This window comes from Nuphar pumila, chromosome 15 (genome assembly GCF_984573655.1).
Source record: "Nuphar pumila chromosome 15, dmNupPumi1.hap1.1, whole genome shotgun sequence".
NCBI lineage: Eukaryota > Viridiplantae > Streptophyta > Magnoliopsida > Nymphaeales > Nymphaeaceae > Nuphar > Nuphar pumila.
The window spans coordinates 46,310,711-46,336,949 of NC_143263.1; the positions used below are offsets into that span (position 1 = coordinate 46,310,711).

The window sequence follows — 26,239 nt, forward strand, 5'->3', positions numbered from 1 at the left end:
TGGTTAGTTTGATGCCATTCTAACAGAAGGACTATTTTGCACTTGGCAAAAAAGGCGGGACCGATTTGCAAAATGGCACAAGGCAGGGACTATTTTGCAAATCGTCCATAAGGTGGGGACAAATTTGCAGAAAACAAAAAGAAAAAGAAAAACCTTTAGCGACAGTGTCGACCTTCGCTACAAAGCAAACACGTATTCTTTGGGTTTTCAATTGCCACCACCTGATCTTTTTATCGAACGGTTGTGGGAGGTTTGAAGGCGGGTTCGCACCTCTCTCTCTCTCTCTCTCTCTCTCTCTCTTGAATCAGCAAGTTATTTTCACTATCTTGATTAGACATGCAGAATCCACAATCTGGAAACGGGTACGACAGGTTAATGGGATCACACTAAACTGAAGAAAAAAATGCCGCTAAGAATTAGATTAAATATAACAAAAGTAACAAGAAACAAATTAAGGCAAAAGATCACAATGAATAATACAATAACATTCCATCATATTGGGAACTAATCGCGAGTTTGCTTTACCAAATCGGCAATACAAAACGAAATGGGAAAAAGCTAACGGAAAAAAAAAACCAAACTACTAGACGCGTATGGATTATGAATATAATACAACAGACCTCTTTGCATTTCCCTCACCATCACAACTGGGTAGCAGTCCCACAGACAATTCAATACTTACTGGCAGTTTTCTTTCCCTTGTCTTGGCAAAAGACGAAAAACGATCAACATTGCTCGCTTGCAATCTCACTTATCATGGCCGTCACTTGCCTCGGGATCTGGATCTTGTTCCTTCTCCATTTCATATTGCTTCTGGTTAACAGGCTCAATTGTTTTGGTTCCAGTTTTGACAACCTCAACGGCAGTAATCACTTCTGTGTTTGAAGGGAGATGTGTTGAATTCGTATCACGGTTGGGGTCCTTTGATTTTTGAAATGTAAGTTTTGGGAGAGATTTTGGCTGTGGCTTCTTGGAATCTTTCCCGGTCTGGAGGACACTACCATTAGATGTCCTGGTCTCGTCCAGGCTCAAGCGCCCCACTCTGCAAGTATGAAGAGGGTTCCCTTCACTAGTGCCCGCTGCACCAAAGCTTTTATTCCGGCCTAACTTTGGTGATCTTGCTCGTGTTGGTGGTATCTGCATCATCATTTTAACTTTTGAGCACACAACTAATTTCAAAAGAAAACTGTAACCACCCATAAGAAGTCACTTTTAAGTGCATGTAATCCTGCTAACTAGCTAAAAAACATTGCATTTCAAGGCAAAGGTGAGAAGAGGAAGTTGTGCTTATTAGCGATGGCCAAAAGCATCAGGTGATCCACTACGCCTAACAGTGGGGACCTGTTGGAACAGAGTAAAATATTTTATTCATAGATTTTCTATATTTGAGATTCTGTCTCAAAGAAGACAAAGACCATATGTCAAAAACTTGCTCTAGCATCTCTACATTCTGTATGTGACCAAGTAAATTGATAGACCCTAAGGAAACCACTCATATGTTGCCAGCCCTCGATGATCCTGCATATAGTTATTCTAGGAGAATCACATCATCAAAGTTTAACGATCTGGTAATTTAAATTATGCAAAAATACTAGTTATTCTAGCATCTCCATATTCCCTATAAATACACAGGCCCTTCTTCACATGGGATTCCCCTGCTCAAGAGATGCCACTTCTTGATCCTCCATGATAGACATCAAAAGGAAATGATGTCATCTGACTTAAACAATCTAACATTCACGAAAACTCAGTGAGGTATTTTCAATTTGACATCTAAAAGGCCTTCACTTTCCACATTATTAAACACAAATACCCCTGCTCTCCTAATTCAGATGTTCGACACTACAACTGTTCAAACATAATTATGAGATCATGGTTTGACACTTGAACAAAATAAGGAAATGGTTATCAGCATCACAGTCAGGACCATCGAGTTATAGAAAAGACCAAAACCACAAAAACCTGAGCATATTTATAAGAACTTTGTGAAATTGTCAATTACCGTCTATCTGATATTTGCCCCCCTTTATACTTTCATGAATTCTAAAATTTCCCAAAATACAAGTGTTCTTTATCAACATTGTTTCCTGTTTTGAACAGAGATGAAAAGGCACTTTGACTGTGCCTCATCTCCAAGAGACGATAGGTTGGTCTTAGCTTTCCTTGTACTAACAAATTGATGAAACAAGCACCTGCAGCATAAGTCCACAAGGAAAATGGGCTCCCAGATTACTGGTTAATCTGATGTTTATGTTTGTAAATTTAAGAAAATATAGCACCCACCAAGATAGGGTTTAATAGTGCGTACCAACATACAGAAATTGATGCTTCAGCAAATTAGACTAACTACAAACATGAAGATACAGGACACTTTAACAATATGAAAAATTATTTGTTTTCACTGCCAAACAGTATGAGATATTCATGGGTTTAATACTACGTACCAACATACAGACATAAATGCTTCAGCAAATTAGACTAAACACAAACATGAAGACACAGGGCACTTAACAATATGAAAAATTATTTGTTCTCATTGCCAAACAGTATGAGATATTCATGGATCCAATTATGCATCATGATAATGTTCATATATACATATAATGCCCCAATTTAGTGTTCATAAATTATTTTGTCTGCTTTGGTTATAATAACCTCATTTACTTAATGCTTATTGACAGCGTAGGAAGATAATAACTATTTTAATACATGGTTCAGCTACTAGTCAATTATTCAAAGTTCACTTTTCTCATGTCACTACTATCAATCAAACTTTGACCTAGAACTTTCAGAGTCAATCAACAAGCAATTTCAAAATAATATCTAAAGATTTTGTGTGTTCAATGAATTGAAATCCAGTGATACCCTTACAGTAGGAAGTCCAGTTCCAAATCAATCTTATAGATGATGACACAACCACGACCTGGAAGGAACACAAAAGCAACATCCAGTATTGAAGATTTAATAGGTGAGAGCTTGGAACTTACTACTAACAGATAAAGGGAGGCAACAGGTCATTGTCTATTACACCTAGCACCCCAAACAGACGGAACCTATTTAATCCCATCCAACAATTTCAAACCTGAAGAATCATAAGCCTTCTGAATATCCACATTCAGTGCAGATTGTTTGTCACAGTAGACAAGATCAAAAAACAAGTAGAGAAACTTTCCACTTCAAAGAACCCTGTAGGAATAATAAAAGCATAGGAAACATGGAGAGTGTGATCTCTGCCCCGAACAAGACAAACTGCCAAAATGACACAGTCATAATCCGTACTCCTTGATTTTAATAAACTTTAACTTTGAAGCTTTAACAATATCTGTGAATGTTCATATCTAATAAGTTATTAAGAAAAGCAATTCACGAAAAAAATCTCACTTGTCATCTGTTAGTCCATATATCACCAGAAAGATGTAGATTCTGTATCCTATGCAGCTTCATTCTAAAAATTATGCCTATAGCAACAAAACTTTTAATCATATGACAATTTGCATACACTTTGCTTGAGAACCATATCACATACTGAAAGAATGAAATGCAATTAACCCATAAAGGTGCAAAAGCTATTTTCCTGTGTATGAATCCATTATGACTAACAATCACTATCTTCTAAAATCCCAGGAGAAGAAGTTGACCTAGAAACCAAGTCCAAGGTCACACTCCTAGCGGATCACTCCCTACATGCATCTGTTTTACAATTAGAGCTGTTAAGTTACTACAATTACAAGAAGCTGCAAAGACATAACCAGATTTTTGCACTAAGTATATGGGAAAATACAGCAGCACATAAAGAAACATTACTGCGAAAGAGGATTGTTTTAAAACATTACGTGCTGTCATCCAGAAGGAACACATCCTTGCAGATGTGCATCCAATTTTATAAATAAACTTGTCTAAGGTTTTTGTTCCGTTTTGCACCATGTCTCCCACCAACCTATGAGAAACCACCACACATCCACGGGCCTATGAAATTGGAACTGATAAAGTAATAAAAAGTATGAACTATGTGTAAAAGTATCTCCGACAAGATACTAAGATCAAGACCTTAATATTCTTGATAATAAACCCGGCACAAATGCACAATAAGAACACTTTAGAACACTTGTGCATAAAAGCACAACTCACAAAAACTCACAAATGCACAAAGGCATAAAAATAATGGAATCACTTTATTGAGCACTTGGGCTTTGACTCAAAGCCATAGAGAAATACAAAGGGGAGAACCCCTATTTATAACAACACAAAGGGGGCCTTGGAGGGGCTCCACTCATAGACGTTGAAGCCCCTCCAACGGTCACAAATGTGACCGTTGGAGGGGGTCCAACGTCTATGTTAGTGGGCCCCCAAAGGTACCTTTTGGTACTTTACATAAAAGAAATAAAAAAAAACAAAAAGAAAGAAAATAAAAATAAATTTACAATCACATTCATAAAGTGAATGTGCGTAAAACAGAGGAAAAGACTAAACTACCCCTACGGCTAAACAAATAGAAATATATATTTTATATATATAATAAGTAGATACATGTACATATATATTAATATATGTATATGTATTACCTTATATATATAAAATATATATATTACACTATGTCACAGGGACTCGGCAAAACAGATGCCGCACCCGCGTCGACGCGACGCGATGCGAGATCGCGTGCGGGTGCGGCACTGGGTGCGGTCAACACGACCCTGGGTGCGGTCAACGCACCCAGGGTCATTTTTGTCCATAATTTTGGGCGGAAAAAAAAATTCCCCCCGATGAAAAGGAGGATTAGGGCAAAAAAAAAATTTTGCCCTAATCTCTCCTCTCTCTCCCCCTGAGCTCGAGCTCTCCCATCGCCGCCCCAGCTCCGTGAAATGAAATGGGGATCTTCGAAACACGAGCTTAGATTAACAAGGGCAAGTGTCAAGAATGACACTAAAGCATAACCCTTAAAAAGGGTATAACTGGAAAGAAAATAAAAATAAAAATGTATTCTTTATTGATATGAAAAACCAATTGCTTAAGAAGCATTGGAAATAAAATACAAGAGGGGCTGCACCCCTTTATATACACAGCTGAAAGAGGACTCAATAGAGTTGTTGGACTGTGTCAGTCCAACAGCTCTATTGCTAGTCAAGTCTGGACAGGACTTGACTAGCGACAGTCATTCTAGTTCAAACTGAACTAGATGACATAAAGACAAAAAATAAAAATAAAGGAAAAAAATTACAGAAAAGAAAGAAATGAAAAATGTATTTATATATATATATAATAATATAATAATATTATATATACATATATGTACAGTTTTACATTTTAACACTCCCCCTCAAACTTACGGTACAATGAGCGAAAGTTTGTCTAAGAGAAAGTGAAATCGGGGAGTAGCGAGAGGCTTTGTAAAGAAGTCTGCTAACTGATATTCTGAAGTGACATATGGCAGATCAATTATCCCGTGTAGATATTCCTCTCTGACATAGTGACAATCCATTTCGATGTGTTTGGTGCGTTCGTGGAATGTTCTGTTACTGGCAATGTAGATCGCACTTTTGTTGTCACAACACATTTGTGAAGCCTTTGTTGCTTCAACTCCCATGTCAGCAAGCAGTCGTCGGAGTCAAACTACTTCCATGGTCGTGGTTGCCATGGCTCTGTATTCAGCTTCGGTGGATGAGAGAGATACCTTCTGCTGCTTTTTACACCTCCACGAGATCAATGATTCCCCTAAAAAGACACAGAAGTCAGTGGTTGAGTGTCTGTTATTGGGATCACCTCCCCAATCAGCATCAGTATATGCAATTAAATCAAGAGAAGAGGAGGAAGATAAGAAAAGTCCTCGTGAAAGAGAGGACTTGATGTATCTGATAATACGCATGATTGCTCCCATATGAACAGAAGTAGGAGCATGTTGAAATTGACTTGCTGTATGAACAGCATGTGCTATATCTGGTCGGGTAATTGATAGATAGGAAAGTGCCCCGACAAGCTGTCTGTAAGGAGTAGGGTCTGCAAGAAGTTCTCCATCATCAATCTTCATTTTAACATTAACAACTTCTGGAGTGTCAACTTTCTTATCATCAGTAATACCAGACCTGAAAACAATATCAAAAGCAAATTTAGTCTGAGATAATAAATATCCTCTAGGAGAATAAGCAACTTCAATGCCTAAAAAAGATCTCAACAAGCCCAAATCAGTCATTTCAAAATGAGATTTAAGAAGTGTTTTGATTGTTTCAACTCCCTGTTTATCGCTTCCGGTGATGATCATATCATCAACATAGAGAAGAAGCACAATGATCCCTGCATCAGAATTCTTAATAAACAAAGCAGTGCCAGTTAAACAGAATTGAAAACCAATATCAATCATAACACGACTAAACCTATCATACCAAGCTTTTGGTGCTTGTTTAAGTCCATAAAGAGCTTTTTCTAAGCGAAGGACTTTACCCTTAGGAATACTTAGACCAGGAGGGGGTTCCATATATACTTCTTCAACTAGCTTTCCATTTAAAAAAACATTTTTGACATCCATTTGAAAAATAGATCATTTTTTGATAGAAGCTAAGGCAATTAAGGTTCGGACAGTAGTCATACGAGCCACCAGAGCAAAGGTTTCTTCATAATCAATCCAATATTCTTGGGCATAACCTTTGGCTACTAAACGGGCTTTATATCTTTCAAGAGTACCATCACTCTTGGTTTTAATTTTATAAACCCATCGACATCTTATAGTTTTCTTCCCTGGAGGAAGATCTTGAATATTCCATGTAGAAGCCTTTTCAAGTGCATCTAATTCAGCTTTCATGGCTTCTATCCATTTGATATCATTTTTTGCTTGAAAATATGTGGATGGTTCTTCATATGAGTGAATTAATGCAATAACTGCCCTATATGTGGGTGAGAAAGACTCGTATGATACAAACTTTCCTGGAGGCCTCGAGATTCGGGATGATTGTCTAGTTGGAATGTTAGAATATTTCTCAAGTGCACATGGAGGATTAGACTCTTGTCGCCTGGAATATTGAATACTAGTATCTCTATGAACTTCTTCATTTTCAACATTAAGATCAATAATTCTTTGATCATCATCAAAGTTACAGTCAAGGTCATATTCATCAGATGTTGATGTTAGATCTAGCAAAAAGGAGTACTCAGTGACGTCTTTTAATTTTCTAAAATCAAAGAAGCTCTCCTTTTCAAGAAAGGAAACATTTCTAGACACATATAGTTTATTATTTTTGAAGTCAAAACATCTATAACCTTTCTGGTTTTCAGCATATCCTTAAAAGGCACAGGGAATCGCACGAGGGGAAAGTTTATCATTTTTGTCAGTATATATGAAACATTTGCACCTAAATATTCTTAGTCTAGAGTAGTCTGGAGAAATGTTCATAAGTTTTTCAATGGGAGTGATATTTTGTAACGAAGAAGATGGCATCCTATTAATGAGATAGGTGGCAGTTAAGGCAGCTTCTGCCCAAAAGTCTTTCGGGACTTGATTTGCTATTAATAAAGTCCTAGTGGTTTTTATAATATGGCGATGTTTTCGTTCTGCCAGTCCATTTTGTTGAGGTGTATAAGGACAAGATCTTTGATGTGTGATGCCATGCAATTTAAGATAATTTTGAAAATCTGTGGATAAAAACTCTCCCCTGAATCTGTGCGAAAAATAGTAATATCATTTTGAAACTTGTTTTTAACCATATTATGAAAAGTTTGAAAGTATGAAAATACTTCAGACTTATGTTTGAGAAAGTACATCCACGTATGTCGGGAGAAATCATCGACAAAAATAACATAGTAAACAAATCCTCCTTTAGAAATTACTGGTGCAGGACCCCAAACATCCGAGTGTATTAATTCAAGTGGTCTTGAAGAGAAAAAGGTTCTGTTCTGAAATGGTAATCTTTTCATTTTGCCGAGAATACAATCTTTACAATCAAATGATTCAGAGTTACAAAATTTTCCTAGATTTGGAAAATGTTGGATTTTGGCTATATGTGGGTGACCAAGTCTCTTATGCCACAGTTCCAACTCTATTTTTTGAATATTATAACAAAAAGCTTTCTTCGGCATTTCCAAAAAATCCATGTAATAGAGTCCTCCTTCTCTATGGCCTTCCCCAATCAGCTTGCCTGACTGGCGATCCTGTACCCAACAACCATGAGAAGAAAAAGAAATATTACACCCATAATCAGAAATTTGAGATACAGATAAAAGATTTAAATTTAATTTGGGAACATGTCTAATTTCTGGAATAAAAAAATTTTTTGTTTTATAATTTTTTTCAAAATTTCCTATTCCTTCTATTTCAAGAGAAGTCCCATCAGCAGTAAAGACCTTTGACACACTTGTTTTATTTTTAACACATTTGAATAGACTTTGATTATTTAGGGTCATATGAAAAGATGCACCAGAGTCAAGAAGCCAAGAAATTTTACCTAGATCAGAAAAAGATGAGGCTGCTGCGCCGGTTGAAGCTTCAGATGAGGAAGAGGCACCTTTGATGAGAGGCTGAAGAATCTCCATTAGTTGGGCCAGGGAAACTGGTGCATCCTGATCTTTAGGCTCCGATCCAGCAATTGCAGCTCTTTTTTCTCTCAGCTCCTTAAGTTTGGGACATTGTGGCCTGTAGTGTCCCGGTTCATGACAGTGATGACAAATAACTTTCTTCTTATCATAGTCACCATTTTGTCGGTTAAAGAGAGGAGGCCTATATGATCGAACATGATTCCCTGGTCTAGACACGGCTAAAACGGAATCATCTTCAATTTTTAAAGAACCTTTCCGGAGACGATTTTCTTCCATTGTTAACTCTTCAATAGTTTCAACAATAGAAGGAATTTTTCCCCGATGAAGTAGGGTCAATTTAGTGGTTTCAAATTCCGGCCTTAATCCAGTGATAAACTGGTAAAAATGTTCAGCATCGAGTTGTTTCTGACGAAGCTCGATATCTTCGGCACAATGTCACTTTGGTTCTAAAAGAGAAAGTTCTTCCCAAAGTTCGGACAACCCATTGTAATATTCACGAATAGTTTTGTCTCCTTGTGTCATCATTCGAACTTTTTCTTGGAGGTTGCACACGTGTGCAATATCTTTAAGGGAATACATATTCTTAAGGTATTCCCATGCCTTATCGGCATGATCAAATTTGGCAAGACTTGAGCATTTTTTAATGTTTGATAAGCCATGACATTATCTTCGCATGAGATATTCTCCATTCTTTCCATTTCTTCTCGTATGAGGCAATAGCCTTGATTTTCTCTTTTTCCGATAAAGGGACCTCTTTATCTCCCTCCTTTTTAGTAAGAGATAGCTTAGGTTCCGAATCGGAACCATCCACAATCCCCCATAAGCCTTTTCCCCATATATGGTGCTTCATGATTGAAGCCCATGTTACATAGTTCGTATCGCTTAGTTTCATAGGCATGATGGTGACTTTATCATTGTCATCCATCGATTACAAGGAGAGAAAGAATAGGGATAGAAGAGAAACAAGAAGGAAAATGTAAAAGAAAGAAAAAAAAACAATACAACAAGATGTGAAATGTTCTCCAATGAAGTGATAAAACACTTCTCTTCAAGTGGCGAACACTTTTGCAAATGGGCACGGAAACCGAGGCAGCTTTTCCTCAAGATTTAGTACTTCCGCGGCTCTGATACCATGAAATGAAATGGGGATCTTCGAAACACGAGCTTAGATTAACAAGGGCAAGTGTCAAGAATGACACTAAAGCATAACCCTTAAAAAGGGTATAACTGAAAAGAAAATAAAATTAAAAATGTATTTTTTATTGATATGAAAAACCAATTGCTTAAGAAGCATTGGAAATAAAATACAAGAGGGGCTGCACCCCTTTATATACACAGCTGAAAGAGGACTCAATAGAGCTGTTGGACACAGTCCAACAGCTCTATTGCTAGTCAAGTCTGGACAGGACTTGACTAGCAACAGTCATTCTAGTTCAAACTGAACTAGATGACATAAAGACAAAAAATAAAAATAAAGGAAAAAAATTACAGAAAAGAAAGAAATGAAAAATGTATTTATATATATAATAATATAATATTATTATATATACATATATGTACAGTTTTACATTTTAACACTCCACCGCCCCCAGCGTCGCCGCCCCCAGCTCCGCCTCCCAGACTCCTCCTCTCGGCTCCTCCTCTCCTTTCGCAGGTGTGTCTCTCACTCTCTTCTTGGGTCGGCTGGGGAGGGGCCGAGCACCCCCCCCCTCTCTCGGTCTCTTGTTGGGTCGGCAAGGGAGGGGCTGAGTCTCCCCTGCTCCCTCGTTTTTCGGCACAGGAGGGGCCGAGCCCCTCCCCCATCTACCTCTTTTTTTGGGTCGATTGGGTCGACAGGGGAGGGGCTGAGCCCCTCCCTTTTATGTTTTTCTTTTTTGGGTCGACAGGGGAGGGGCCGAGCCCCTCCCCTTTATGTTTTTTGTTTTTGGGTCGACAGGGGAGGGGCCGAGCCCCTCCCCCTATATATATATAATTTTTTTTTTACATTTTTGCCCCTGCCGCACCCCCGCACCTGGGTTTTTTGGAAGTGCCGAATCCCCGCACCCGCACCCATGTGACATAGATATTACATTATATGATTATGTACATAATTTAACACCCCCCCTCAAACTTAGGGCAGGATGACAGAGAGTTTGCTAAGAAGGAAGTTGAAACGCGGAGCACACAGGGCTTTAGTGAAGAAATCCGCCAACTGATATTCGGACGTGCCATATGGAAGGTCAATGATTCCTTTGAGGTACGCCTCCCGAACATAGTGACAATCCATCTCTATGTGTTTGGTCCGCTCATGAAAAGTGTGATTTTTAGCAATATAAATCGCACTTTTGTTGTCACAGCAAAGCTTGGTAGGCCCTTCAATTGTGATTCCCATGTCTTCCAGCAACTGATGAATCCAAACAATTTTCATGGTAATAGTCGCCATGACACGATATTCAGCTTCAGTTGATGATAGAGACACCTTTTGCTGCTTCTTGCATCTCCATGAGATCAATGAGTCTCCTAAGAATACACAAAAACCAGTGGTGGAATGACGGTTATTTGGGTCACATCCCCAATCAGAGTCAGTATAAGCAATTAATTTTAACTCAGAAGAGGAAGATAGAAAAACTCTCTTATTAAGAGTGTGCTTTAGATATCTTACGACACGTAAGATAGCACCCATGTGAACAGAAGTTGGTGCATGCTGAAACTGACTTGCAGTATGCACAGCATGTGAGATATCTGGTCTAGTAATACTTAGGTACATCAACGATCCTACTAGTTGCCTGTAGGGAGTAGGATCGGAGAGAAGAACACCATCATCGATCTTCATTTTAGCTCCTACTATAGCAGGAGTTTCACAAATTTTGTCATCTGTAATACCTGACCTGTCAATAATCTCAGATGCAAGCTTAGTGTGAGACAAAAAATATCCTCTATGAGAGTATGGTATCTCAATACCCAAAAAATAAGTTAAGAAACCCAAGTCAGACATTTCAAACTTATCCTTTAAAATGGATTTTATGCTTTTAATCCCTTTAGAATCGCTTCCAGTTATAAGCATGTCATCCACATATAGAAGTAGAATAACAATCCCTGCATTAGATTTTCTAACAAACAAAGCAATATCAGTGAAGCAGAATGAAAAACCATTTTCTAACATTATGAAGTTAAACCTATCATACCAAGCCTTGGGGGCTTGTTTCAAACCATAAAGTGCTTTTCGAAGGCGAAGCACTTTTCCTTTAGGAGACTCCATTCCAGGAGGAGCATCCATATATACTTCTTCGTTTAGATCTCCATTTAAAAAAGCATTTTTAACATCCATCTGATAGATGTTCCACTTATTGATTGAGGCAACGGTTATAAGACATCGGACGGTGACCATCCGAGCTACTGGGGCAAAGGTCTCCTCATAATCAATCCCATATTTTTGACCATACCCTTTTGCAACTAAACGGGCCTTGTATCTCTCAAGGGACCCATCACTCTTAGTCTTGACCTTAAACACCCATCTACACCCTATTGCTTTCTTGTCTTTAGGTAGGTCTTGAAACTCCCATGTCTTTGCTTTTCTTAGAGCTTCAAGTTCATTATTCATAGCGACTATCCATTCTGGACATTTTCGTGCTTCCTTGAAGTTCCTAGGTTCTATGTAAGAGTGAATGGTGCTTAGACAGACTCTATATTTAGGTGAAAAAGACTCATATGAGATGAACCTAGAAGGAGGTTTTCTTGGTCTTTCGGTTCTACAAAGGTTTTCCTCACCCGGAGGAGTAGTCTCACTATCATCATATCTTTCGAGGGCACTTCTGAAAGTATTCCTATCTCTATGAGAGTAGGTTATGGGATCTCTATGCGGTTCTTCGTTGATATGTTGATGAAGCGTTGAGGGCTCAGAATGGGTTTCCTTATTACTTAGGTCATTTTGATTTGATTCGTCATCACTAGAATCATCATCTTCTGTCAATAAATCAAATAGAAAGGAATAGTCTGTATTTTCGTCATTAGATTCAAGTTTTTCGAAACCACTAATATTTTCCAAAAAACTAACATTTCTGAAAACATATAGTTTATCACTTTTAATATCATAGCAACGAAAACCTTTTTGAGTGTTAGAATAACCAAGAAAGGCACAAAGAATGGCCTTAGGGGAGAGTTTGTCATTTCTATCAGTAAGGACAAAACACTTACATCCAAAAACCCTTAACCTGCTATAATCAGGTTCTTTTTCGTATAATTTTTCAAATGGAGAAATCTTGTTCAAGTTTTTAGATGGAAGTCTATTTATGAGATAGACAGATGTAAGGGCTGCCTCAGCCCAAAGTTTTTTCGGAATGTTTTGTGAAATGAGCAAAGTTCGTGTTGTTTCAATAATATGCCTATGTTTTCGTTCAGCCAACCCATTTTGTTGGGGAGTTTTAGGACAAGACTTTTGATGAAGAATACCATGATTTTCAAGATAACTTTTGAATTCATTGGAAAGATATTCGCCACCCGAATCGATTCTAAGGATTTTTAAATTTCCATTGAATTGATTTAAAACCATCATATGAAATGTTTTAAAAGTTGAAAAAACTTCATGTTTATGTTTAAGAAAGTATATCCAACTAAATCTAGTGAAATCGTCCACAAAGATAACATAGTATGAGAACCCTCCCTTAGATATCACCGGAGCCGGACCCCATACATCGGAGTGAACAATTTCAAAAGATTTTGTTGTAAACATGGATCTTTGAGAAAAAGGAAGACTTTTCATTTTCCCAAGAATACATTCATTACAAACAAAATTTTCATTACAAAGATGCTTAATAAAAGGCAAATAAGAGATTTTAACAATGTTGGGATGACCCAATCTCTTATGCCATACATGAATATCTTTGTTTTGAGCAACATTACAAAATTGATTCTTGGAAATTTTGAGAAAATCAACATAGTAGAGGTCTCCTCTCCTAGAGCCTTCCCCAATCAACTTCCCGGATTGACGATCTTGTATCCAACATTTATCAGAAGACAATTTTATATCGCAACCATAGTCCGAGAGTTGAGAAACGGAAAGTAAATTTAAGTTTAGTTTTGGTATAAGACGAATTTTTGGAATAAAGAAGTCTTGTTTTTCAAAATTGTTCATTCATTTAATTTCAAGAGGTGTTCCATCCGCCATTGAGACAAAAGATGGAAGAAAATTTTTAGAATAATCAGAAAGAAAACAAGGACTTGGAGTCATATGAAATGAAACACCGGAATCTAGAAGCCAAGATGTCTTACCGAGAGAGGAGGAGGATGACATAGCGGCTCCAGAAATGCCTCCTTTGAGAAGAGGTTGAAGAGCATGCCTCCTTTGAGAAGAGGTTGAAGAGCATCCATAACTTGTTGAAGCGAAAGAGACTCATTTGACGAAGAAGGTCGTTCCTCTGATTGGGATGCTAAAGTCGCGGCAAGAAACTTCTTCCATTTGGGACAAATGGGTTTGATATGCCCCGGTTCTTTACAAAAATGGCAAGTTAACTTGCTATAGTCCCTTTTTCCATATCGATCATTTCCTCCTTGTCCTTGATTTTTGAAGTGGGGCGGTTTGTAGGTCTTCAAATTATTTTCGGGTCTTGACACAGTATTAACCGCTTCATAATCATTTTGAGAAGGTGTAGCAAGGATGCTCGGATTATTTTTACTAATCCCCATACGGGTTTCCTCGCCACTTAGCTTGGTGATAACATCTTCAATAGAAGGAGATGTGAAGGCGGATAGAAGAGAGGACCAAATTTGCTCAAATTCGGGTCTAAGACTATTTAGAAAGTTGAAGAATCGATATTCCTCTAGTTGTTTGTGTCTTAATTCAATAGCTTATCCGCTCCATTTTGGTTCGAGCATAGCAAGCTCGTCCCAAATAGATGATAGTTCGGCAAAATATTCCCGAATAGACAAATCGTTTTGTTGAAGGGTCAAAGCTTTCTTTTGGAGATAATATTTGTGAGATAAGTCCCTTGAAGTATACATTTTCTCAAGGTACAACCAAGCTTCAGAGGCCTTTTTAAACTTAATGATGTTGGCATTGATCTTGGTTTCAACGGATGAAAAAATCCAAGACAAAATTTTGAAGTTCTTCATCTCCCACTCATCATGCCTTTTGGAATATTCTTCTAGGGCCTTTTGTCTATCTTCACCTTCAAGAATCTTAATATCCCCTTTCTCTATGATAGTAAGTTTGGGTTCGGGTTCCGATATGGAACCTTGAACGTAACCCCAAAGGCCTTTTCCTTTGATATGGGCCTCCATATTGCCGGCCCAAACATGGTAATTCGAACCACTAAGTTTAAAACCAAGGGAGAAATGAGAGTCTTTTTCACCCATTAGAGAGGAAGAAAGATAGAAAATAATGTGTACCTTAAAGGATTTTCAAACCTTTCTTGACAAAAGTTGCTTCTAAAATATTGCCCGAAGATGGTTAACTCCAAAACTTCACCAACTTGAGGGCACATTTTTCGAGGTACTTTGCAAGTGAGAAGATGCACGATCCTCCTTCTTCAACGAGACTCTGATACCATGTAAAAGTATCTCCGACAAGATACTAAGATAAGACCTTAATATTCTTGATAATAAACCCGACACAAATGCACAATAAGAACACTTTAGAACACTTGTGCATAAAAGCACAACTCACAAAAACTCACAAATGCACAAAGGCATAAAAATAATGGAATCACTTTATTGAGCACTTGGGCTTTGACTCAAAGCCATAGAGAAATACAAAGGGGAGAACCCCTATTTAGAACAACAAAAAGGGGGCCTTGGAGGGGCTCCACTCATAGATGTTGGAGCCCCTCCAACGTCTATGTTAGTGGGCCCCCCAAGGTACCTTTTGGTACTTTACATAAAAGAAATAAAAAAAACAAAAAGAAAGAAAATAAAAATAAATTTACAATCACATTCATAAAGTGAATGTGCGTAAAACAGAGGAAAAGACTAAACTACCCCTACGGCTAAACAAATAGAAATATATATTTTATATATATAATAAGTAGATACATATACATATATATTAATATATGTATATGTATTACCTTATATATATAAAATATATATATTACATTATATGATTATGTACATAATTTAACACCCTCCCTCAAACTTAGGGCAGGATGACCGAGAGTTTGCTAAGAAGGAAGTTGAAACGCGGAGCACACAGGGCTTTAGTGAAGAAATCCGCCAACTAATATTCGGACGTGACATATGGAAGGTCAATGATTCACATAGTTTCCACTTTCCATAGACACAAAAATGCATCTCAAACATGTTAAACTAGGCATCCAACTCCTTTAGACCAGAATCAAGTAGAATAAGCATCTAGAATTTCAAAACAAAAATCAAGCTCCCAGACTCAACATTTTTTCACTTATGGCACTTGTCAAAGGAACAGTAACATAAAAACTGTTCATATAGCCTTCATCACCTTCTAAACACAATTTCTAATTCTTAATACACATTTTAACATTTACTTGCCATTTCATTCCTAGGCCCTCCAATTACCATAGAAGAATGGGAATATCCCAACCAGACAGATGTTAACCTTATTAATGCTCAACAATCCCACCACACATACAGCCACAACGCTCTCCATTCCCGAGTTCCAGAGATAAAGATCAAAAATTTGTGAACAAACAACCAAAAGATTCTGGAACAGCCTCAGGATGGGATATTGTTCACTAGTGATCATTGCAGCAAGTACTAAATAAAGAACATCGAAAAGTTTATCCATGAGGCAGAGGCATACACCTCATCACTAAGCATAACCTCTAAAAACCCTTTAGGCAAATGCCTTTTGACTCACTGATCTTGCCTCCAGGCATACGGATCATGCCTTGGAGGCAAGCACCTTTTAAGACAATAGTCGGATGAGGGTCACAGGTTTGTTGGACTGCTTGCTGGATGTAGGTTGAACATGGGCCAGGTCTGTGTGACAAGAGATAAATTCAAATACAATTCATTCCTGTAGAGAATATAAATACAATAAGAAATGTGTACACATTTCTTATTATGCAAGGCCATTGGTTGCACCATTCCATGGCTATGGAGAAGTAATGCACTAGATGGCTTCATCAAAGAACAAGGATTAGAGACACACTATGGTTTGCTTATTGTTGAATCAATTTGGTTACGTAAAATTTTTAAGTATTGAAAAAATACTTTATGATATTTTTTTTTCTTATGTAAACACACATTATTATGAATCTTGTAACTTATTAGCTTAGATTCATTATTTAATATGCATATTATTTCATAGTTTGCATTTTTCTTGTTAGATATGCATGCCATTCATAGCATATTATTTTGATTATTGAATCTTCGATGCCTTATGCATGTCATTTATTGCACATAATTGTTTTGATATGTGGTATTGTAGTTTATCTTATGCTATTCATCATTGTTTCTTGTGTTATGAACTATTTTTAGATTTTTCCTGATTTTTTGCATTTTTAAATTTTTTTATTTAAAGCATATGGTTTTTTACGATACGCTATGATACGATACGTATCTTATTTTGGGCCCATCCGATACGGGTTACGATACACTTTTTACAACCTTGGTTTAGCTAGATATGTCCAACAATTCATGAGAATCAAGGTACACAATTATAGCTCCGATCACAAGCTGATATCTTTCCGTGAAAATCAACCAAGTCCTGAATTCAAAAGATCAAAACAAATGATACAGGAACTTCTCTGGAACATGTTTAATAATCAATTCAAGCATACTCAAAGAATCATGTCCTAGAGAAGGCATATTTTCCATTCCCTGATAACATATAAGGATTTGCAAATGCTTAGGGCAAGCAGGCAAGGTATAGCAGACAGCAAAATGCTTCAATTTGCTAGGAGTTTTTTTCTGTTTTTTCTTCCTAATCAATTTCAATCAAATCATATACAATACGGATAATCACAAAGACTAAATAAAAAACTTGAAACAACTGCATAATGCTATGGTCATATTCTGCTATCAAAATGATTATAACTAAATTAGTGATGGTGCACTTGCCTATCCACAAAGGAAAAAGTCATAAATGACCTATAAGATTACAATTTGGATACCGAATATATCTTTTAAGTGCATTAGCCATTGCATAGTTATTATAGAAATGTAGCTTATACATGTGACTAGGAAAGGAAAAGAGCTTTCTTTCTTTCTTTTTTCTTTTCTTTTTTTTTCAAATAGGCAAGCTGGGGGATAAACCCCCTGAGATTCGAACATGAAACCCCTAGTACAACCTAACCATCCACCTATCTCATTTGACACAGAAAAGAGCATGTGGTTAATGAATTGGAATAGTTGTAAGAGACAAAATAGAGCAACTTCAGCATTTAAAAAAATCATAGAAAACAGACTGTTATCCATCGGAAATCAATTGCTTTCTTTCATGGTGCTTCTGGCCAAATATTTAAGCTTAACCCTTAAAACTTTAAGTAAACCAGCAGCATGATACTTCAAGCAAACAAGAATATGTTGTAGTCATATGATATCAACCTTCTTTAGCTCAACTTTTGGAGGAGCTGGTTCCTGATAGAAACTTGGCATGGGAGTTGCCTTGAATGTCATGTTTTTCCTAAGCAGCTTAATCTCTGCTTCCTGAGTCTCCTGTGCACAGAATAAAGCATACAATGTTTACAAAAGTTGCACAGGTTCTCAAAGATAATTGACCTTAATTCTTTCACATAATTAAAATATAACCTTGCACTTGTCTTGCAATGAATTCCTCTCAGCTTCCTTTGCGTTATTCTTTTCCTCGAGTTTTGAGAAGAACTAGTACATAAGCAACAGGCCCAACCAATGTTAGTCCAGCTGTTGGAGGCACATACCCATCAATCCATATATATATATATATATATATATATATATATATATATATATATATATATAGATAGATAGATAGATAGATAGATAGATAGATAGAGAGAGAGAGAGAGAGAGAGAGAGACTTCTGAGTGAAACTTTGGAAAAGCAAGATCACTCACCTCCTTTCTTTTCTCAGCTCTCTCATTACATCTAAGATTGAAACTATATGCAGGAGTAGTGCCAATTCTCTGAGGTTTAGAACCTCCAAAGGTGGGGCTCCTACAAGTACTTAAGGAATCCAGTTTTATAATTATTTAGTGAGCCAAAAGAAACAAAAGATTGGGACAGATAGTTAGGGATAAATGTCAGTGATTTTGTTTCAACAAATAGCAATCACACTGAGCAACTATAAATGCTGATGATAACTCTAATAGAATCAAGATACATATATTCATGCAACATAAAAATAAATCATGTACTTCTGGATGGTATCTTCACAAGTTGTGCCAAATCTGATGCACCAGCAATAAAGAATTTAGCTTTTTGCATTATTTGGTTGACTTCAACTTTTTTGCAGTTTTTTTATTTATCACTTGATCATATTATAGATGAAACACTTAGTTTAAAAGAGATTATTATTTTAAAATTTTATATTATAAAAGCCACAATAAGAACACTAGAAAATCTAACAAGAAATTCAGGTCAAACTATAGTAAGCTTTTGCAAGTAAAGCGGACGTGAAAGCTCTAACAGATCTAAGAACTTAAAAAGCAAAAATGCTAAATAGACAAAATCAGATTTCCAAACAAGCGGATACGATGAAGAAGACTGTGCATCTTCTTCTACTTTGGAAGGCAATCCTTGTTTCAAGGGCTTCAACTTGTTCTGTTCTCTGAGGCAACAGGTGATTGATAAGCAGCAAAAAAAGAGCAATTTATATGATCTACCAGTTTGTATGTAGTTGTCAGACAACAATTACATGGGAAAACACAGAAACCTTGAATCTGTTAAGCAAAACAAGGACTTACTTGAAGCCTTCAGATTGCAAAGCCTTGGTGGTAGATGATGTTGAGGTGCGTTTGCCAAGTTGCTGCCAGAAAATTATGAGTGAAGCACAAACATCAATACTATAATAGTAAAAGTTGGAAGCAATATGAAAAAGTGCGTTTCAACTTATACAGACTCCTTTTTAAGACAAGAGACAATAACAACAACAGCAACATAAGAAACTGAGTACAGATACAAAACCAAATCAGTGAACAGGTTTACCTGAGATTCACCGGCTGTAGGTGCATGTTCTGTTTTTCTATGTGCTTCAGTGCTAACACCATCACCTTCAGCAACCTGCACATTGTTGGAAGATCCCGTGTTGCTTATGGCAGACGGTTGGAGAGAAGCATGATTTGTATGTGCAGCTGATGTGCACGAACCATTTGAAGCAAGAAAAGTGTCGTATGCCACCACTTTAGCATCCTTGGTCTTTTTTACCGAACTCACCCCGACAGAGCTATGCGGCTTTCCAGTGGCAGGCAATGCATGGTTCTTACTTTTCTCTTGTGACTTTTGCAGTTTCAGGTTCTTGGGATGATCAGATTTCTCAGCTCCACTCTCCTACATTTCATACACCGCATAAGACCCCCCTAGACTAATGACTAAGCCTAATTGGCAGATCAACTGAATTTTGGAAGACCCGAAGTAAAAGATTCAAACTTTCGCTCATCTTGATGTTTGTTGAGAATACTAAAAGCATCGTAAAAAGGAAGAAAACAGAGCATAACAAACCAAAGATCAAAGGAGAGACATAATCATGTGAATTATGAAAATTAACAGTGCGCCATTGATGATTTGAGAATAAAATGTTGATCAATCCACACCAACCAAAAAATCAAAGAAGACCTATTCATCCCAGAGTGAGAATATTACCTTAGACGGGCTTGATTTTTTCGTTCCAGCAGCATCAGCCTCTCCCGTTTCAACACCAGAAGCGTCGTGTATAGTTTCCGAATTCCCATCGTATTGCTTCATCTCCGAATTCCCTTTCCTCCCTCCCAACTCCATAACCTTCCCATTAGTCAAAGGAGTCTTCACACTGATCCCATTTGCATGATTAACCTTCGCCGCGGAAACTGGTACGGCATTGTCGACCTCCATAGACGGCCTGCTTCCCTCTGGACAATCCAAAATCCTATAAGCCTCCCTTCACTACCAAAAAAAGAAAAAAAAAACGATTTTTTTGACGTCAAACAACAAGGAATTCAAAATCGAACCAGCCCAACAGGAGAAGAACGAATAAACGAAAAAAAAAAAACAGAAGGAAATAACGAAGGGGTACAACTGGAAACCACATAAACCTTAGGAGGAGTGGTTTTCTGGCGAGACAAATCCGGAAAAGACGGAGACAACACTGCACAGAACACTCGAGGATCACGAATCGAACGCAATACAGCACAACGCATTGAACCCTAAGGAACCGTCTCAATGCGTAAACCCAAACATCACCATCATCATCATCATCATCATCATCATCATTCGATCTCAGAAATTTGGGGCATCACCAAATCAGACGCAGACTTCGATTTTGAAAAAAAAAAAAAGAGAATAATATAATGAAAACAAAAGAAGGGGTAGGAGAGGGAGCATCGAGGGGAGATTTATCAGAGACGCAACTGATAAGCGAACGGGCAAATTCCAAGAAAAAAAAATTGGCCAAAAAATCGATTAAACGACACGAGAAAATAATAGAAGGAAACAAATAGAAAGGGTGTTTGGCTCACCTTGATCGGCCCCAAATCGAGGGATCAGAACGCCATCCACGGATTGGAAATAAACGAAGGGAATCAAATGGAAGGAAGGATAAAGAGCGAAATATTATAATAACATAAATAAATACTCAGAGAAGGAACGAAGGATCTTCCCAAAGCATCACTGGAAACGAGAGAGAGAAGCAAGATTTTCGTTTCTCTCTTCAATTTATTTTGTTTTTTTTTTAATTGGGGAAAAAGAAAACCCTTTTTTATTTGGATCCCAGCATCTTTGAATGAGAGGAGAGAGAGAGACACAGAGAGGCAGAATAAAACACGTTTTTTCCGTTAAAATAATAACTCCGTAATTACCAAACTGCACCGCATCGAAGGCGCAATAAGCTGGCTTCTGGTCCAGAAATAGGGTTGTCAACGGGTCGGGTTTATTCAAACTAGACCCGAACCAAATCCTATAGGGTTTAGGTATGGTGATATATAAGAAGACTCGATTAAGACTCATGTCCAGACACGAGGGTTCGATTAATACATGGATCCAGGTATAGTTTGTAAAATTTTAAATCAGATCCGGGCCCAACCCAAGTTCTGATTAAGATTCGAAAATTTTGAATATAAAAATAGTAATAAAATATTATTTTACTGGGTATGACCCGAGTCTAGTTTTTATCGGGTATGGTTTCTCTTATAATGAGTCTGATTAGACCTGAGTCCAGACCCAATATCATACCAGAAAATCGGGTCAGATCTGGTTTCACCTGAGTTCGAACCAAACCCGACCCGATAAATTATGAGGGTATTTTGGTCATTGTGCCGAAGTTGTCTGACTTGTCTTGTTATTGCCACAAACCTGTTTGTGGCTTTGTGGGCAGATCGGGCAATTGAGAATGGAGCTTAAATTTAGAAAAACAAATGACAAGAAAAAAAAAAGAACGGTTGTTTCCGGTACCATTTGTGAGACCGTAAAAAAGCTATTTTTTTCGGGAACTAAAGGGATGTAAACGGTTTGGATTGGGTTGGATCTGGATATTCAAGTAATCGGATCTTGGCTACAGATTCAAATTCAGATGGTGAAAGGCTCATGCCAGATTTGTTTTTTTACATGCAACTAAAATCTGGATATTTGTTAGATTGGGTGGCAAAAAATGAAAAACCATATCTGCATCCGATTATAATCGGATGTGGATTTGGCTTACCAAATATAACTAAATGGAATCAAACTTGGTTGGGTATCAGATAAAATCCGATTTGTTGACATCCCTATCTAATGCCCATCGTACCTTTCACAAACGTTCAAAACAGCAAAACAAGGGCTGCCAAATTTTCTTGAGAAATTGAAACTTTCATCTTTCTTTTATATTTTATTGATAAAATATTTGTACAAATAATAGAACATGGAAATATGTAATTTTAAGAAAGAATATCAAATATACAATATATGAAAAATAAAATCATATTTTTTGTTTATGTAAAGAATAATCGATAGAAACATATCATAATAAAATCAAATATTTACATTTTAATTTAAATAAGGTAATATTTTAAAAAGTATTGCGGCATTATGTTGTTTAAAAAGGCAATGTAAAATATCACTTTTATTTACAATAATTTTGAAAATATCACCGATATTTTGTCGTATAGAAGTCGGCAGTCAGGGTTAGGTGGGACTGATAGCAATCAGCCTACTCTTTGCAGCTAGAAAAGGGACAACCTGTTGGGCCATGAGGTCAAGTGAGACTGATAACGACATTGGTAATTGGTCAAGCGACCTACTCATTCCAATTTTCAAGTTAGGGTTGTCATCGGAGTCAGATTTTGTCAACTATCCACCCCGAACTGAACTCCAATATCAAGATATAAGCACAAAAATATCGACCAAAATTTTATTCGGGCCAACCTGAATGTCATGTGGGCAGGTTTTTAGCTATGGTTTTTGCAGGATATCCTGACCAGAAATTTTGTATGCATTCTCAAATGAAATATACTTATATATATATATATATATATATATATATATATATATATATATATATATATATGAAACCATTTATTAAGTGAGGGAAACTGCAGGTGGGGCCCCAGGGTCATCATGCCTTACTTGACCCCACCTCTGAAAGGTATAGGGTACCTAAAAATAGAAAAATAAGTAGGAATGAAACAAATCACAAGTCTTAGCACAAAACACGATCACCCAGCCTGACAGCAACAGATGCGGTTCATTGAAGTATTTTTTGAACTGTATCATCCACACTTTTCTTCTTGAGGATGCTCTTAGTTTTGGGTTTTCATCAGAATTGTAATTGGGTATAATGCTGTAAAGAACAGTTCACCCTTGAATTTTGTAATCATGAATAGAATGATTGTTTTGCTATTTAAGAAGGTTTTTCCTTTCCTTGTTTTAAATTTTTTTTGCAAAAAAATAAAAATAAAGATTTTAAAAAATTAATAAATGTTTGATTTTTTACTAAGTGCTTTATTTAGAAAACAAATTAGCTTAATTTTTTTGAAAAATTTGGGGTGCATCACAATCTTTGTATAGTTCAAACCCAAGTTGTAGAAGCACACGTCATGCACCAACCAGGGAGAATCGGGTTAGCTCCACCTGGAAACACACAAACTGGTAGGACTAAACACACAACTAGGGATGACAACGGGTTGGATTTGACCCAATTGGATCCAAAATCAGAAGAAAAAAGATAAAACCAAACTGGATTCAACTAGTTTAAAACCCGATATTTGCACTTAATCAGATTCAGATTCATATTTTAGCTGGATTTGAATTTGGATTTCAATGCAAAATTAATACTGAACCCAATTTTTAATTGGATACAGATTTGGCTACGGCTAATCGGATTCAGCTTTGGGTCTAATATCGGGTTACATCTGATCTTAAGTTGTCTCTGTTATATAAATAATACATTCTTCCAAACTTGGAAGCAATAAGATCTATTGCTTGCAACCCAAACACATCCACTATGTGTTTTACATTATATTATGAAATATAAAATATATCTATTACAGCTTAATGTGTCTGTCTGAACCAAGCCGAGCCAAACACCTATTTGCTGAATCGGCTTGCCAAGCCTATTTTACGAGTTTGAATGAGTCCTTATCGGTCGAGCACAAGCTGAAACACAATCATCTCTTCTCATTTTTTAATCTTATATAAAACATCTACCAAAATATCTAATAACCAATGATATTTGAAAATATGTTCATTATTTAAATTATTTTAAAAACTATTAAAAATTATAAAAAAATATATTCGAATGTACCATAGCGTGTCTGCATGTTGTGTTATGTCCCACAGACAATGGTGCAAATTGCTGTGATGGATTCCATGAATTGTAGTGACTATCTAAAAGAATAGCTATCATCATCATCATCTCCTGTATTAATAAAATCGTGGGCATTGGCAAATAACGCCATTTAGAATAAACCCTTCATTTGTTTATGCATTAGATAGCATTGGTTACTCATGTGGTCACTGGGGTCTCATGTCAAGCTGAAGGTTGGGGATCAAATCCCTCTGGTGCATGGGGGCTATCGTTGCTGTATCATGGTTGGGGCACACAAGGCTTGATGGTCATGTCTTCAACCCGGAGTTTTATTTGGTAAGAATTCAGGCCCATTAAGTGATCCAGTTCTCGGAAAGGGTTTTCCTTAGTCTCAACCGAAAAAAGAATTGATTAATGAATGCTAGGCAAACATCATATTCTATAAAACTAATACTTCTAATTGAGTTTAAATGTTGCATTAAGTTAAATTAACTCTTTTTACTAACGGGGGCTCCACTTGTTTGGTAGGAGCAGCTAGTGCAAGTCACCTTGTGTTGGGAAGTTGCAGGTTCAATAACCAATGGTATAGTGTAACTGGTAGGGTCTGCCTAACACCAACTTGCCTTTAAAAAAAAAAAGGTTATTAACTCTTTGCTAAAGATATAATTTTACAAAAGAAATTTTTGAAATGCTAATGGCAGCAAGAGAACTTAGATTTTCTCTCTCTCTCTCTCTCTCTTTCATTATTTTTCTCTTTTTATTATTATTATTATTTTCAAATTGTGAAAGGAAATGGAAAGCTTAAGACTTGTGACGGAAAAGGTGGTTTGGAGGTTGGGGGGGGTGGGGGGGCAGATTACGAGATGGGTTTCAATATGGTGGGGACGCCACCACCAGGGCCTCATAAGTGCACTCGTGGATCACCGTCAGATTGAGAAATGGACCGCTCAAGCGTCGGTTCAATGAGTTGTCGTGTTGCACGAGCAGATGGAGACGGAGAAATCAGGGGCTAGATCCTACCTTCTTTCTTTAAACCTTGAATGAGAAAGGTTGGAATTCAATGCGTGTTGTCTCTGTCAGCTTTTTCCCATGCCAATCTTAACATAGACATTCTCTTACCATGGCACGTGCGAATGTTGTGCACGTGAGGATGATGCTCAGCCAAACACACGTGTGGGTGTGTGCCTGCACGCACACAGGCATACAAGGTGGAGGTGGATGCAACAATACCTAGCTATGGTAAATGAACAAAACAGAGAGGATGTTCAAGCTTGACTCGTTTTTGTGGTGAGCCAAGCCGAGCTTGACCAGCTAACTCATTTACGAAAAATATATTTTCTCGGAATTGAAAATAATAATAGAATTTGGATCCTAAACCTGCTGAGCCAAGCTCAAATTGTATTATTTAAAAATAAATGATTATCTCAAGATTGTAAGCAATAGGATTTGAACTCTAAAGCTTATTGCTTGCAAGCCAAACACTTCAATCATCTTTATTATATGACTTAAAATATATGTAAAATATATTTATTATTAACTAACAAAGGTATCCAAGCTGGGCTAAGCCGAACATTGGTTATTCATGTTCAAGTTTGTTGGGTCTATTTCTTGAGTTCGAACAAGTCCTTAATTTATGAGCCGAACATGAGTCGAGCCACGATCGGCTTATCTTGTTTACCAGTCATAGCCTCAGTAATAATTCTTAATTAAGGGTGAATTCAACAAAGCTCATCAGTAAAGTATAGAATGTGTCAATTGGGCGTAACAGTGGACGCCGAATCGCCGAACGATGCTCGTTCGTTTTTTTTTTTTTTTGTGATTTGGTGTTTAGTGACGGTCTTGACGAGCTGGGTAGAAAACCGCTTGTAAAGGCACTTTTTT

General features: G+C 37.1%; 1 protein-coding gene across 7 annotated transcripts; it reads right to left on the reverse strand.

The window, feature by feature from the left end:
• Positions 1-470: 470 nt before the first annotated feature.
• On the reverse strand, positions 471-21,367 carry LOC149815323 (uncharacterized). 7 transcript variants are annotated; one of them, XM_089990085.1, is made up of 10 exons: positions 21,099-21,367; positions 20,676-20,728; positions 20,248-20,492; positions 19,594-19,935; positions 19,353-19,414; positions 19,142-19,216; positions 18,504-18,603; positions 18,220-18,291; positions 18,016-18,126; positions 471-1,137 (listed from the first exon to the last, which is right to left on the reverse strand). In XM_089990085.1, the coding sequence occupies exons 3-10, from the start codon at positions 20,473-20,475 to the stop codon at positions 748-750; spliced, it is 1,380 nt and encodes a 459-aa protein (XP_089846211.1). In that variant the 5' UTR covers positions 20,476-20,492; positions 20,676-20,728; positions 21,099-21,367; the 3' UTR covers positions 471-747. The 7 variants fall into 7 exon arrangements, with proteins under 7 accessions (XP_089846211.1, XP_089846209.1, XP_089846212.1 ...); XM_089990083.1 differs by having other exon boundaries at positions 20,676-20,894; XM_089990086.1 differs by lacking the exon at positions 20,676-20,728 and having other exon boundaries at positions 19,594-19,668; positions 19,822-19,935; positions 20,248-20,526; positions 21,099-21,366.
• Between the last annotated feature and the right edge of the window lie 4,872 nt (positions 21,368-26,239).